An 11,690-nucleotide genomic window follows, 5' to 3' on the forward strand; every position below is an offset into this window, starting at 1 on the left:
CAGCGTCGCAACTCTCGGTGGTGGTGGTGAGGTCTCCTGCGGACTTGGCCCCCACCGAGTCTCGCCGATCGATGGAGGGGGTAGCGACCCCGACCGGCATCTGCTGCGAGTGGGGCTCCCTGGGGCTCCCTGGGGCTCCCGGCGAGGTGAAGTTCCAGCGAGGAGCTCCGCCACCAAGAGGCGACGAGAGCAGCGCACCGAGCCGAGACGAAGCCGCGAGCTGGCGGCTCGCTGTGAACCTCGGAGCGGCTCGTCAGTCGGTCGTGGAAGTTTCAACCAAATAAGGGCGAGGCCACGGCGAATGTGCGATGGTGGGGGGGGGGTGAGTCGAGGTGCGGCGAGCTGGGGTGGATGAGTGATGGGAGAGTTGAGTTGAGTGAAAGATTGGGTGGTGCGTGATTGGGTGGTGGTTTCATTCGTCGGGCTGGATGCATGGTTGGGGTGGATGGGCCTGGCAAGGGGTGCAGAAATGCGTGAGGGTGGGTGAGTCGAAATTGGTGAGTATATGAGTCGGTGTATGAATCGTGGTGAGTCGGGATGGATAACTCATCTCAGCGCTAGACTCGCTCAATAGCTCCGTGACAGAGGCTCTGGGCTGAAGAGGATCTTGGTTGTCAGCTCCCTTAGCTCTCAAAGTTCGCTCCCACGTGTCCACTAATGCTGACCTCCCACAATTAGCGGCACGCATTCTGAGAGAACGCGGCATTTCCACCACGTGGCTGCCCACTGCCCGTCTCAGATCACACCCCGAAGGAGTAGAAAATGGGCAATCACAGTGACCTCCTGACCCTTACGTGCATCGCTGGAGTCAACCCTGCAGTCAGTGACGTAGCGCGGTCTGTACCGGCCCTGGCGCAAGGCGTTACATGGGACCCAGTCCAACTCTCCCCCCAGCCAACAGAGCCCGACTCCTGAGCCGTGGTGCCGTTGCACCGCCTGCACACTCAATGTCTACGCCACCATCTTCGTATTTCTGAGTTGTCGCGATCTTCACCGAGAGTCCTGGGTTGTGCCAGTCATCATCATCATCATCGTAATCGGCCATGATCAATCCACTGCTGCATGGTGTCCCGGTGGGAGCGTTAAGTCCCCGTCTCTGCGGGAGAGGTCCGTGAGTGTGTGTGTGAGTGTTGGAGTCCCCGTCACGTGGCGGACGTGAGCTTGCAGAGCAGCGCGCCGCTCCCAACCTCGTGGTACTCGGCCTCGCCCTTGAGTCCTGCAGCGAAGGGCCAGGTCTGCGGACACAAAGACAAAGACCCCCCCTATAGCCTTAACAGACTGTTGGGGTAAGTGTTGTTAGCGAGCACCTATGAAGGCTGGCATGGGACACGAGGGGGTGGGTGGCCAGCACTACGCCCGGTCGGCTTTTGTCTCCAGAGTGGCGATGTTTACACATTTCCCCAAGTGCTTTATTCATTTTATTCTGAGTCGACCTAGGGAAGACCCAGGGCCGTTTAAAATAATCGTTACTGGTGTTGGCCGTGAGCGGGAATCAAAACTTGGGTGGCCGGATTCGTAGCGCAGAGCGCTTACCACGACATCACCACTCTCCAAACACTGCGAACACGCGCAGAGCCGGGCAGGGGATGAGAACCAGTGCTAGAGATGACGTTTCGGTTGAGTGGCCTTCTTCAGGAATCCAAACATACAAAGTGAAGCTGATGACGGACGCTTGTGTTGCGCCCGAAATGTGATTTATTTTATTTTATATCTACGTGACTTTACGAAATAACCAAAGAGTATCTTCTTTGGTTCTTTCGGTAAAGTCACGTAGAATGAGAATAAAATAATAAATTGCTAAAATAAAATAACACAATAATATTCTCACGACGTTTCGGCCACAACACAAGCGGCCTTCATCAGGTGAAGGGACGAGACTGTCTGGTAGGACAGCGCTGGAGTGAAAGAGCCACGTTCAGATCACGACCTTTAAGCTGTGTGAGGAAACAAAGCGCCCTCAACTTTAGCACTTTGTTTCCTCTCACACAGCTTAATATTTTATTCTCATTCTACGTGACTTTACCGAAAGAACCAAAGAGGATGAATCATTGCAGTCACGAAAGCTTTAAATCGAAATTTAACCAAAGAGTATACAAAGGATTCTAGATTTGAAGCTTTTGTGACTGCAAGGATTCATACTCTTTGGTTTTTTCGGTAAAGTCACGTAGGTAAAATAAAATAAATGAAAACAACTAAATTAAATCACGACGTTTTGGAGGCAACACAAGCTTCCGTCTTCAGGTGGAACAGACACAGCAAAATTAGCTGTATCAAGTGAATAGCTCTGGGACACACGAGATTATATACAGGTTAAGGGGGGGGGGGGGAGCCAGGAAGGGACGTGGGTGGGGAGGGGGGGGGCTAAGTTAAGCCGCCTTTCGTTATTCTGCAGGGGGTTCTGCGGGAGGCGGTGGTGTACTTGCACGTAAAACCACCTTTAGTTATGCTGCAGGGGGTTCGGGGGGAGGGTGATGACGTGCTGCACGAGAGCGAGTACAATCCTGGTAGAAACGGAGATGGCTGTATAATTATAAGCCAGCTAAAGTTTGACTTGGTTGATGACATCTTCCCAAAAGTTGCTCAATTTAAAACCATCCTCTCGGTTCAAGTTGTGTCTAAGTTTGTATATCTGGATGGCTTCATGGACAAATATTTGGTAATAACCGGGAGGTTTGCATAGTAATTTGGTATCGGAGAAAACAATGTCATGAGAACCCACTGTGTTGAAACAATGATCAGCCACGGCCGAATAATTCGTTATGCCGTGTTTAAAATCTGATTTGTGCTCGCGAATTCGGTCAGAAATATGGCGTTTCGTCTCCCCGATATAGCAGTCACCACAGGTATAACTCAATTTGTAAACACCGGGGTACTGTAAGTCAGGAATGACATCCTTTACGGATGGGATCAGATCACGGATTTTGTGTACTGTATTGAACCGAACCTGGATCTTGTGTTTGTTTAGAATTTTGGAAATCTTTTTGGTAACGCCTGCTATGTATGGCAGTGTGATGGTTTTGATCGGAGTATCAGGTGGTTGTTTCTGTATGGTGGGAGAAACAGCTTGGCGGATAGTACGGTCAGAGTATCCGTTCATCTTGAGGGCCAGATGTACATGTTTTAATTCACTGGCCAGGTGGTGTTGGTCAGAAATGCAATAAGTCCTATGCTATAATGTTTTGATGAGAGAATTCTTTTGAGCCGGGTGGTGGTGGGAATCATGCTTCAAGTATGAATCTGTGTGGGTGGACTTCCTGTAAACAGAATGTCCCAAAGAGCCATCAGTCCTCCTCTCAAACAGAACATATCTGTAGTTATGTATGTACGATCAGAGTATTTCGTGAGCAGCAGCCAAGATCAATAACTCCACTGCTGGATGAAGAGGTACTGAAGCCAGCATGGATGATTATGGGATTTCTTCGGGATATTCAGAAGAAGAAAATTCCAGCTTAAAACTGTATGAACCCAACACGTTTCGCCCGCTGACTTCACTCAGCACCGCCGCCTTCTTCAGCCGAGGCGACAGGGCCACGCACGCGTCCGTCAGCTGTTGTCGCGTCCGGTAGCAGATCCATAGCGTGCGTGCACGAGACACGTGGCGCGTGGAGGCTGTCTGTGCTTACGTCCACAGCCCGTCCACGCGGATTGTTGTAATTACGGTACCGGCTACACTCATTGTTTGGTGATGAGCGTGGAGAGTTGTCTTGTTAATTACGGTAAAGTAAACGTCGGGGCCTGCGAGAGGCGCGTCCGTGGGTGAGAGACGTGACACGAATTAGGCGAGGCGCGGATCTTTGAGCTCGACGCCGTCAGACGACCCGCGGGTGAAATGATTCATGAGTCCGCGGTGACGCCAGGGCCGTCGTGAGCAGGGATCGAGTCGCCGGGAATGAGCCCCTCTCCATCTTGCAAGCTCGGCAGGTATCAGCCTGGACAGCGTTTGGGTAGGCGACCGGCATGCATAACAGGCGTCATAGGCTGGCTTCTTGTTAAGGGGAGGCTACGTAATTATACGTTGATATATTTGAAGAGAGGACGACCGAACAGAGAATGGCTCTGCGACGACATCACAAGAGGTCGGTGCCAGAAAGATGAGGCCCTCCTCGAACATGTTGGCACAAGGCAGAGGAAAGTGGAAACAGCGCATTGACGAAATGTGCAGGGGACACCGACTACGAGCTACCTGCTCATGGATCGTGATGATGATATTTGAAGAAAATAGAAGGCACGCGTTAGTCACAATTGCTGTGCTTGTCATTGTGTTTGCAGCAAAGACATGTCCACGGGAGTGCCCGTGCGGATTGTTGGGGCAACTGCGGTGAGCACGCCTCTGCGTTGCAGCTGCAGGGCATCACCCACGCTCTGCCGCCTTTGTCTCTAAAGTGCCGATGCTCAAATATCCCACCGAGTGTTCGGTGTAGGCTGAGTCGATCTCAGGAAGGATTTGGTCAGGTTCAATTGGACCTGGCAATGCACAGCGATCAAAGTCAAATATTTGACAGCAACTCCTATTGTTAGTATCGTGCCAAATAACATAATTTATAGTTACTATTATTTTTATTTAGATATTCAACTGAGAAATTAGTACGGTTACCATATCAATTAATTTAATTGAGTTTAATTAAACGTTTTTGCGACCTTAATAAAGAACTTTAAAACTAGAATAGGGCTGGTATTCTGTGTTCTTGCGGGGTAGTGAGAGCAAGAAATTCGCAACTCTGACGGGTGCGGAGTTAAAATCCCCATCAACCCTCGGAGGTAGGTAAAGTAAGTACAACTTTTGAAGAAAAGTCATCAAGTGGTTACCCTCTGGATTGCCCGGTCTGCGTCATAGCAATGTGGAATGTCCAGCACCGGCTCAATGATGTGGGCAGGACGAGACACTCTGTGGTCTCGTGGTCTCGCGTGCTGGCTCGTTTGTATTTTATTCCTTATTATTCATTGACACTTCATCATTAATTTACATGAAAGCGCTCCACTAACGTTTTAACAGCTCATGTAAGATCAGCCTCTGTCTCTTTCTCTGTCTCTCTCTGCCGCGTCTCTGTCTCTCTGCCGTGTCTCTGTCTCTCTGCCGTGTCTCTGTCTCTCTCTCTGCCGTGTCTCCGTCTCTCTGCTGTGTCTCTGTCTCTCTCTGCCGTGTCTCTGTCTCTCTGCCGTGTCTCTGTCTCTTTCTCTCTCTGCCGTGTCTCTGTCTCTCTGCCGTGTCTCTGTCTCTCTCTGCCGTTTCTCCGTCTCTCTGCTGTCTATGTCTCTCTGCCGTGTCTGTCTCTGTCTCTCTGCCGTGTCTCTTCGTCTCTCTGCCGTGTCTCTGTCTCCGTCTCTCTGCGTGTCTCTGTCTCTCTGCCGTGTCTCTGTCTCTCTGCCGTGTCTCTATCTCTCTCTGCCGTGTACCTGTCTATCTCTCTCTGCCGTGTCTCTGTCTCTCTGCCGTGTCTCTGTCTCTCTCTGCCGTGTCTCTGTCTCTCTGTCGTGTCTCTGTCTCTCTGCCGTGTCTCTCTCTCTGTCTCTCTGCCATGTCTGGGTCTCTCTCTGCCGCGTCTGTGTCTCTGTCTCACTGCTGTGTCTCTGTCACTGTCTCTCTGCCGTGTCTCTATCTCTCTCTGCCGTGTCTCTGTCTCTCTCTCTGCCGTGTCTCTATCTCTCTCTGCCGTGTCTCTGTCTCTCTCTCTGCCGTGTCTCTGTCTCTCTCTGCCGTGTATCTGTCTCTCTCTGCCGTGTCTCTGTCTCCGTCTCTCTGCTGTGTCTCTCTCTCTCTCTCTGCCGTGTCTCCGTCTCTCTGCCGTGTCTCTGTCTCTCTCTCTGCCGTGTCTCTGTCTCTCTCTGCCGTGTCTCTGTCTCTCTCTGCCGTGTCTCCATCTCTCTGCCGTGTCTCTGTCTCTCTCTGCCGTGTCTCTGTCTCTCTCTGCCGTGTCTCTGTCTATCTCTGCCGTGTCTCCGTCTCTCTGCCGTGTCTCTGTCTCTCTCTGCCGTGTCTCTGTCTCTCTGCTGTGTCTCTGTCTCCGTCTCTCTGCTGTGTCTCTGTCACTGTCTCTCTGCCGTGTATCTGTCTCTCTCTCTGCCGTGTCTGCGTCTCCGTCTCTCTGCTGTGTCTCTGTCTCTCTCTGCCTTGTCTCTGTCTCTCTGCCGTGTCTCTGTCTCTCTGCCGTGTCTCTGTCTCTCTCTGTCGTGTCTCTGTCTCTCTCTGCCATGCCTCTGTCTCTCTCTGCCGTGTCTCTGTCTCTGTCTCACTGCTGTGTCTCTATCTCTCTCTGCCGTGTCTCTGTCTCTCTGCCGTGTCTCTGTCTCTGTCTCTCTCTCTGCCGTGCCTCTGTCTCTCTCTGCCGTGTCTCTGTCTCCGTCTCTCTGCTGTGTCTCTGTCTCTCTGCCGTGTCTCTGTCTCTCTGCCGTGTCTCTGTCTCTCTGCCGTGTATCTGTCTCTCTCTGCCGTGTCTCTGTCTCCGTATCTCTGCTGTGTCTCTGTCTCTCTGCCGTGTCTCTGTCTCTCTCTCTCTGCCGTGTCTCCGTCTCCGTCTCTCTGCTGTTTCTCTGTCTCTCTCTGCCGTGTCTCTGTCTCTCTGCTGTTTCTCTGTCTCTCTCTGCCGTGTCTCTGTCTCTCTGTTGTGTCTCTGTCTCTATCTGCCGTGTCTCTGTCTCTCTGCGGTGTCTCTGTCTCTCTCTGCCGTGTCTCTGTCTCTCTGCTGTTTCTCTGTCTCTCTCTGCCGTGTCTCTGTCTCTCTGCGGTGTCTCTGTCTCTCTCTGCCGTGTCTCTGTCTCTCTCTCTGCCGTGTCTCTGTCTCTCTGTCGTGTCTCTGTCCCTCTCTGCCGTGTCTCCGTCTCTCTCTGCCGTGTCTCTGTCTCTCTCTCTCTGCTGTGTCTCTGTCTCTTTGTCGTGTCTCTCTCCCTCTCTGCCGTGTCTCCGTCTCTCTCTCTCTGCCGTGTCTCTGTCTCTCTGTCGTGTCTCTGTCTCTATCTGCCGTGTCTCTGTCTCTCTCTACCGTGTCTCTGTATCTCTGTCGTGTCTCTGTCTCTCTCTTCCGTGTCCCTGTCTCTCTGTCGTGTCTCTGATCCTTGCGTGCCCGTCACTCTGCTGACGGAGGAGCGTGAAGAGGAGTAGGAGTGGGATTACTACGAGGAGTAGGAGTGGGATTACTACGAGGGATAGGAGTGGGATTACTATGAGGAGTGGGATAACTATGAGGAGTAGGAGTGGGATTACTACGAGGAGTAGGAGTGGGATTACTATGAGGAGTAGGAGTGGGATTACTATGAGGGATAGGAGTGGGATTACAATTAGGAGTAGGAGTGGGATTGCTACGAGGAGTAGGAGTGGGATTACTACGAGGAGTAGGAGTGGGATTACTACGAGGAGTAGGAGTGGGATTACTACGAGGAGTAGGAGTGGGATTACTATGAGGAGTAGGAGTGGGATTACTATGAGGGATAGGAGTGGGATTACAATTAGTAGTAGGAGTGGGATTACTATGAGTAGTGGGAGTGGGATTACTACGAGGAGTAGGATTGGGATTACTCTGAGGAGTAGGAGTGGGATTACAATGAGGAGTAGGAGTGGGGTTACAATTAGGAGTGGGATTACTACGAGGAGTAGGAGTGGGATTACTATGAGGAGTAGGAGTTGGATTACAATGAGTAGGAGTGAGATTACAATGAGTAGGAGTGGGATTACAATGAGGAGTATGAGTGGGATTACTACGAGGAGTAGGAATGGGATTACAATGAGTATGAGTGGGATTACTACGAGTAGGAGTGGGATTACAATGAGGAGTATGAGTGGGATTTCTACGAGGAGTAGGAATGGGATTACAATGAGGAGTAGGAGCGGGATTACTATGAGTAGTAGGAGTGGGATTACTACGAGGAGTAGAATTGGAATTACTCTGAGGATTATGAGTGGGATTACTATGAGGGGTTGAGTGGTATTACTACGAGGAATAGGAATGAGATTGCAATGAGGAGTAGGAGTGGGATTTCTACGAGGAGTAGGAATGGGATTACAATGCGTAGGAATGGGATTACTAGGAGGAGTAAGAATGGGATTACAATGAGGAGTAGGAGTAGGATTACAATGATGAGTAGGAGTGGGATTACAATGAGGAGTAGGAGTGGTATTACAATGAGGAGTAGGAGTGGGATTACAATAAAGATTAGGAATGGGATTACTAGGAGGAGTAGGAGTGGGATTACAATGAGGAGTAGCAGTGGGATTACAATGAGGAGTTTGAGTGGGATCACTACGAGGAATAGGAATGGGATTGCAATGAGGAGTAGGAGTGGGATTACTATGAGGAGTAGGAGTGGGATTACTATGAGGAGTAGGAGTGGGATTACTATGAGGGATAGGAGTGGGATTACAATTAGGAGTAGGAGTGGGATAACTATTAGTAGTGGGAGTGGGATTACTACGAGGAGTAGGATTGGAATTACAATGAGGAGTAGGAGTGGGATTACTACGATGAGTAGAAGTGGTATTACAATGAGGAGTAGGAGTGGGATTACTATGAGGAGAAGAAGTGGGATTACTACGAGGAGTAGAAGTGGGACTACAATGAGGAGTAGGATTGGGATTACTATGAGGAGTAGAAGTGGGATTACTACGAGGAGTAGGAGTGGGATTACTACAAGGAGTAGGAGTGGGATTACTATGAGGAGTAGGAGTTGGATTACAATGAGTAGGAGTGGGATTACAATGAGTAGGAGTGGGATTACAATGAGGAGTATGAGTGGGATTACTACGAGGAGTAGGAATGGGATTACAATGAGTAGGAATGGGATTACTACGAGTAGGAGTGGGATTACAATGAGTATGAGTGGGATTATTACGAAGAGTAGGAATGGGATTACAATGAGGAGTAGGAGTGGGATTACTACGAGGAGTAGGAGCGGGATTACTATGAGTAGTAGGAGTGGGATTACTACGAGGAGTAGAATTGGAATTACTCTGAGGATTAGGAGTGGGATTACTATGAGGAGTTTGAGTGGGATTACTTCGAGGAATAGGAATGGGATTGCAATGAGTAGGAGTGGGATTACTACGAGTAGGAGTGGGATTACAATGAGGAGTATGAGTGGGATTACTACGAGGAGTAGGAGTGGGATTACTACGAGGAGTAGAAGTGGGATTACAATGAGGAGTAGGATTGGGATTACTATGAGGAGTAGGAGTGGGATTACTACGAGGAGTAGGAGTGGGATTACTATGAGGAGTAGGAGTTGGATTACAATGAGTAGGAGTGGGATTACAATGAGTAGGAGTGGGATTACAATGCGGAGTATGAGTGGGATTACTACGAGGAGTAGGAATGTGATTACAATGAGTAGGAATGGGATTACTACGAGTAGGAGTGGGATTACAATGAGGAGTATGAGTGGGATTACTACGAAGAGTAGGAATGGGATTACAATGAGGAGTAGGAGTGGAATTACTACGAGGAGTAGGAGCGGGATTACTATGAGTAGTAGGAGTGGGATTACTACGAGGAGTAGAATTGGAATTACTCTGAGGATTAGGAGTGGGATTACTATGAGGAGTTTGAGTGGGATTACTACGAGGAGTAGGAATGGGATTACAATGCGTAGGAATGGGATTACTAGGAGGAGTAAGAATGGGATTACAATGAGGAGTAGGAGTAGGATTACAATGATGAGTAGGAGTGGGATTACAATGAGGAGTAGGAGTGGGATTACTACGAGGAGTAGGAATGGGATTACAATGAGGAGTAGGAGTGGGATTACTACGAGGAGTAGGAGTAGGATTACAATTATGAGTAGGAGTGGGATTACAATGAGGAGTAGGAGTGGGATTACAATAAAGATTAGGAATGGGATTACTAGGAGGAGTAGGAGTGGGATTACAATGAGGAGTAGCAGTGGGATTACAATGAGGAGTTTGAGTGGGATCACTACGAGGAATAGGAATGGGATTGCAATGAGGAGTAGGAGTGGGGTTACTATGAGGAGTAGGAGTGGGATTACAATGAGGAGTAGGAGTGGGATTACAATTAGGAGTGGGATTACTACGAGGAGTAGGAGTGGGATTACTACGAGGAGTAGGAGTGGGATTACTACGAGGAGTAGGAGTGGGATTACAATGAGGAGTAGGAGTGGGATTGCTACGAGGAGTAGGAGTGGGATTACTACGAGGAGTAGGATTACTATGAGGAGTAGGAGTGGGATTACTATGAGGAGTAGGAGTGGGATTACTACGAGGAGTAGGAGTGGGATTACAATGAGGAGTAGGAGTGGGATTACTATGAGGAGTAGGAGTGGGATTACTATGAGGAGTAGGAGTGGGATTACAATGAGGAGTAGGAGTGGGATTACAATGAGGAGTAGGAGTGGGATTGCTACGAGGAGTAGGAGTGGGATTACTACGAGGAGTAGGAGTGGGATTACAATGAGGAGTAGGAGTGGGATTACAATGAGGAGTAGGAGTGGGATTACAATGAGGAGTAGGAGTGGGATTACTATGAGGAGTAGGAGTGGGATTACAATGAGGAGTAGGAGTGGGATTACAATGAGGAGTAGGAGTGGGATTACAATGAGGAGTAGGAGTGGCAGGTATTGACGCTGTGGGGAGCAGGAGTGGGGTGAGGAGGCTGACAGTGAAGGGTCGCGTGGTGGTGAGGACGAGAGTGGTGAGCCCCGTGCTGCTCACCAGGCTCGCGGGGTGGCTCGGAGACTCCGCGCCGCCGCCGTCCCTGGCGTCCGCGTCCAGGAGCCTGCGCAGGTGCGCGATGTAGCTGGAGGCGAGGCGCAGCGTGTCGAGCTTGGAGAGCTTCGTGTCGGGAGGCACCCAGGGCAGCGTGTGCTTGAGGCGCGAGAAGGCGCTGCTCAGCACCCGCATGCGGGCTCGCTCTCGCGCGTTCGCCGCTCCCCGCTGGGGCCTCCGCCTCGAGGAGCCGGCGCAAGCGCCCCTCTCGCCGTTCGCACGGCCGCCTCTCCTCTGCGCGCCACCTCCGACGCCACCGAGAGGACACTCGTCCTCAGCGCATGACACCGAGGCGTCCTCCGTGTATGACACCGAGGCGTCCTCCGCGTATGACACCGAAGCGTCCACGTCGGCGCTGCCCGGAGGAGGCTCCGTGCCAACCTCCTCCGTCGCCTCCACGTCCTGCCTCTCGTCCGGGTCGCTACTGGAGCCCGTGGACATGTTTGTGTTGATGCGTGCGATGGTGTGGTGGCGGTGATGGTTGATGGGTGTTGCGGTGTTGTGAACTTGTGGTGGCTGTGATGATTGTGGAGGTGTAATGGTCCTAATCGTTGGCGATGGACGTGATGGTGCAATGTTGCGATGGCGTGGTGGCTGTGGTGGCGATTACGAAAGTGTGAACGTTGTGAGGGCTGTGATGTCTGTGAGCAGGACGGGGTCAGCAGGACCCGGGGGGGGGGGGGGGGGGTCTCTGTTGGAGCTGCGCTCCTAACGAAGCCACTTTAAGCTGGGATGGACTCTACCACTCGCGCGGGGCTCGCGGGGGTGACGAGGGGGGCCGTGGGGTTGGTGGTGCAGGCTGAATTCGCTACGGAGAGGCGATAATTCGCAATCTTATTGGAATAGGTGACTTTATTTGATCAATATTCTTTAGTTTTTTCAATATTAATGTATATTCGAGAAAGCGATTATTTAATTGGATTAAATTAATCTGTTCCAATGAATAAGGTTCATTTGATTTATCCTTTAAAAAGACTGATGC

General features: G+C 50.7%; 1 protein-coding gene across 1 annotated transcript; it reads right to left on the reverse strand.

The window, feature by feature from the left end:
* Positions 1 to 1,142: 1,142 nt before the first annotated feature.
* Positions 1,143 to 11,381, reverse strand: LOC116951039 (uncharacterized). The gene is made up of 2 exons (XM_076071936.1): positions 9,904 to 11,381; positions 1,143 to 1,216 (listed from the first exon to the last, which is right to left on the reverse strand). The coding sequence occupies exons 1-2, from the start codon at positions 11,147 to 11,149 to the stop codon at positions 1,143 to 1,145; spliced, it is 1,320 nt and encodes a 439-aa protein (XP_075928051.1). The 5' UTR covers positions 11,150 to 11,381.
* Between the last annotated feature and the right edge of the window lie 309 nt (positions 11,382 to 11,690).

Source organism: Petromyzon marinus, chromosome 3 (genome assembly GCF_048934315.1).
Source record: "Petromyzon marinus isolate PM22_M1 ecotype Great Lakes invasive population chromosome 3, UKy_Petmar_22M1.pri1.0, whole genome shotgun sequence".
Taxonomy (NCBI): Eukaryota; Metazoa; Chordata; class Hyperoartia; order Petromyzontiformes; family Petromyzontidae; genus Petromyzon; species Petromyzon marinus.

Coding starts and splice junctions, on each gene's coding strand:
- LOC116951039 (XM_076071936.1), bottom strand. CDS start 11,149: ATGTCCACGGGCTCCAGTAGCGACCCGGACGAGAGGCAGGACGTGGAG. Junction 1,217..9,903: donor CAATCCCATTCCTATTCCTC/GTAGTGATCCCA, acceptor CCTTCGCTGCAG/GACTCAAGGGCGAGGCCGAG.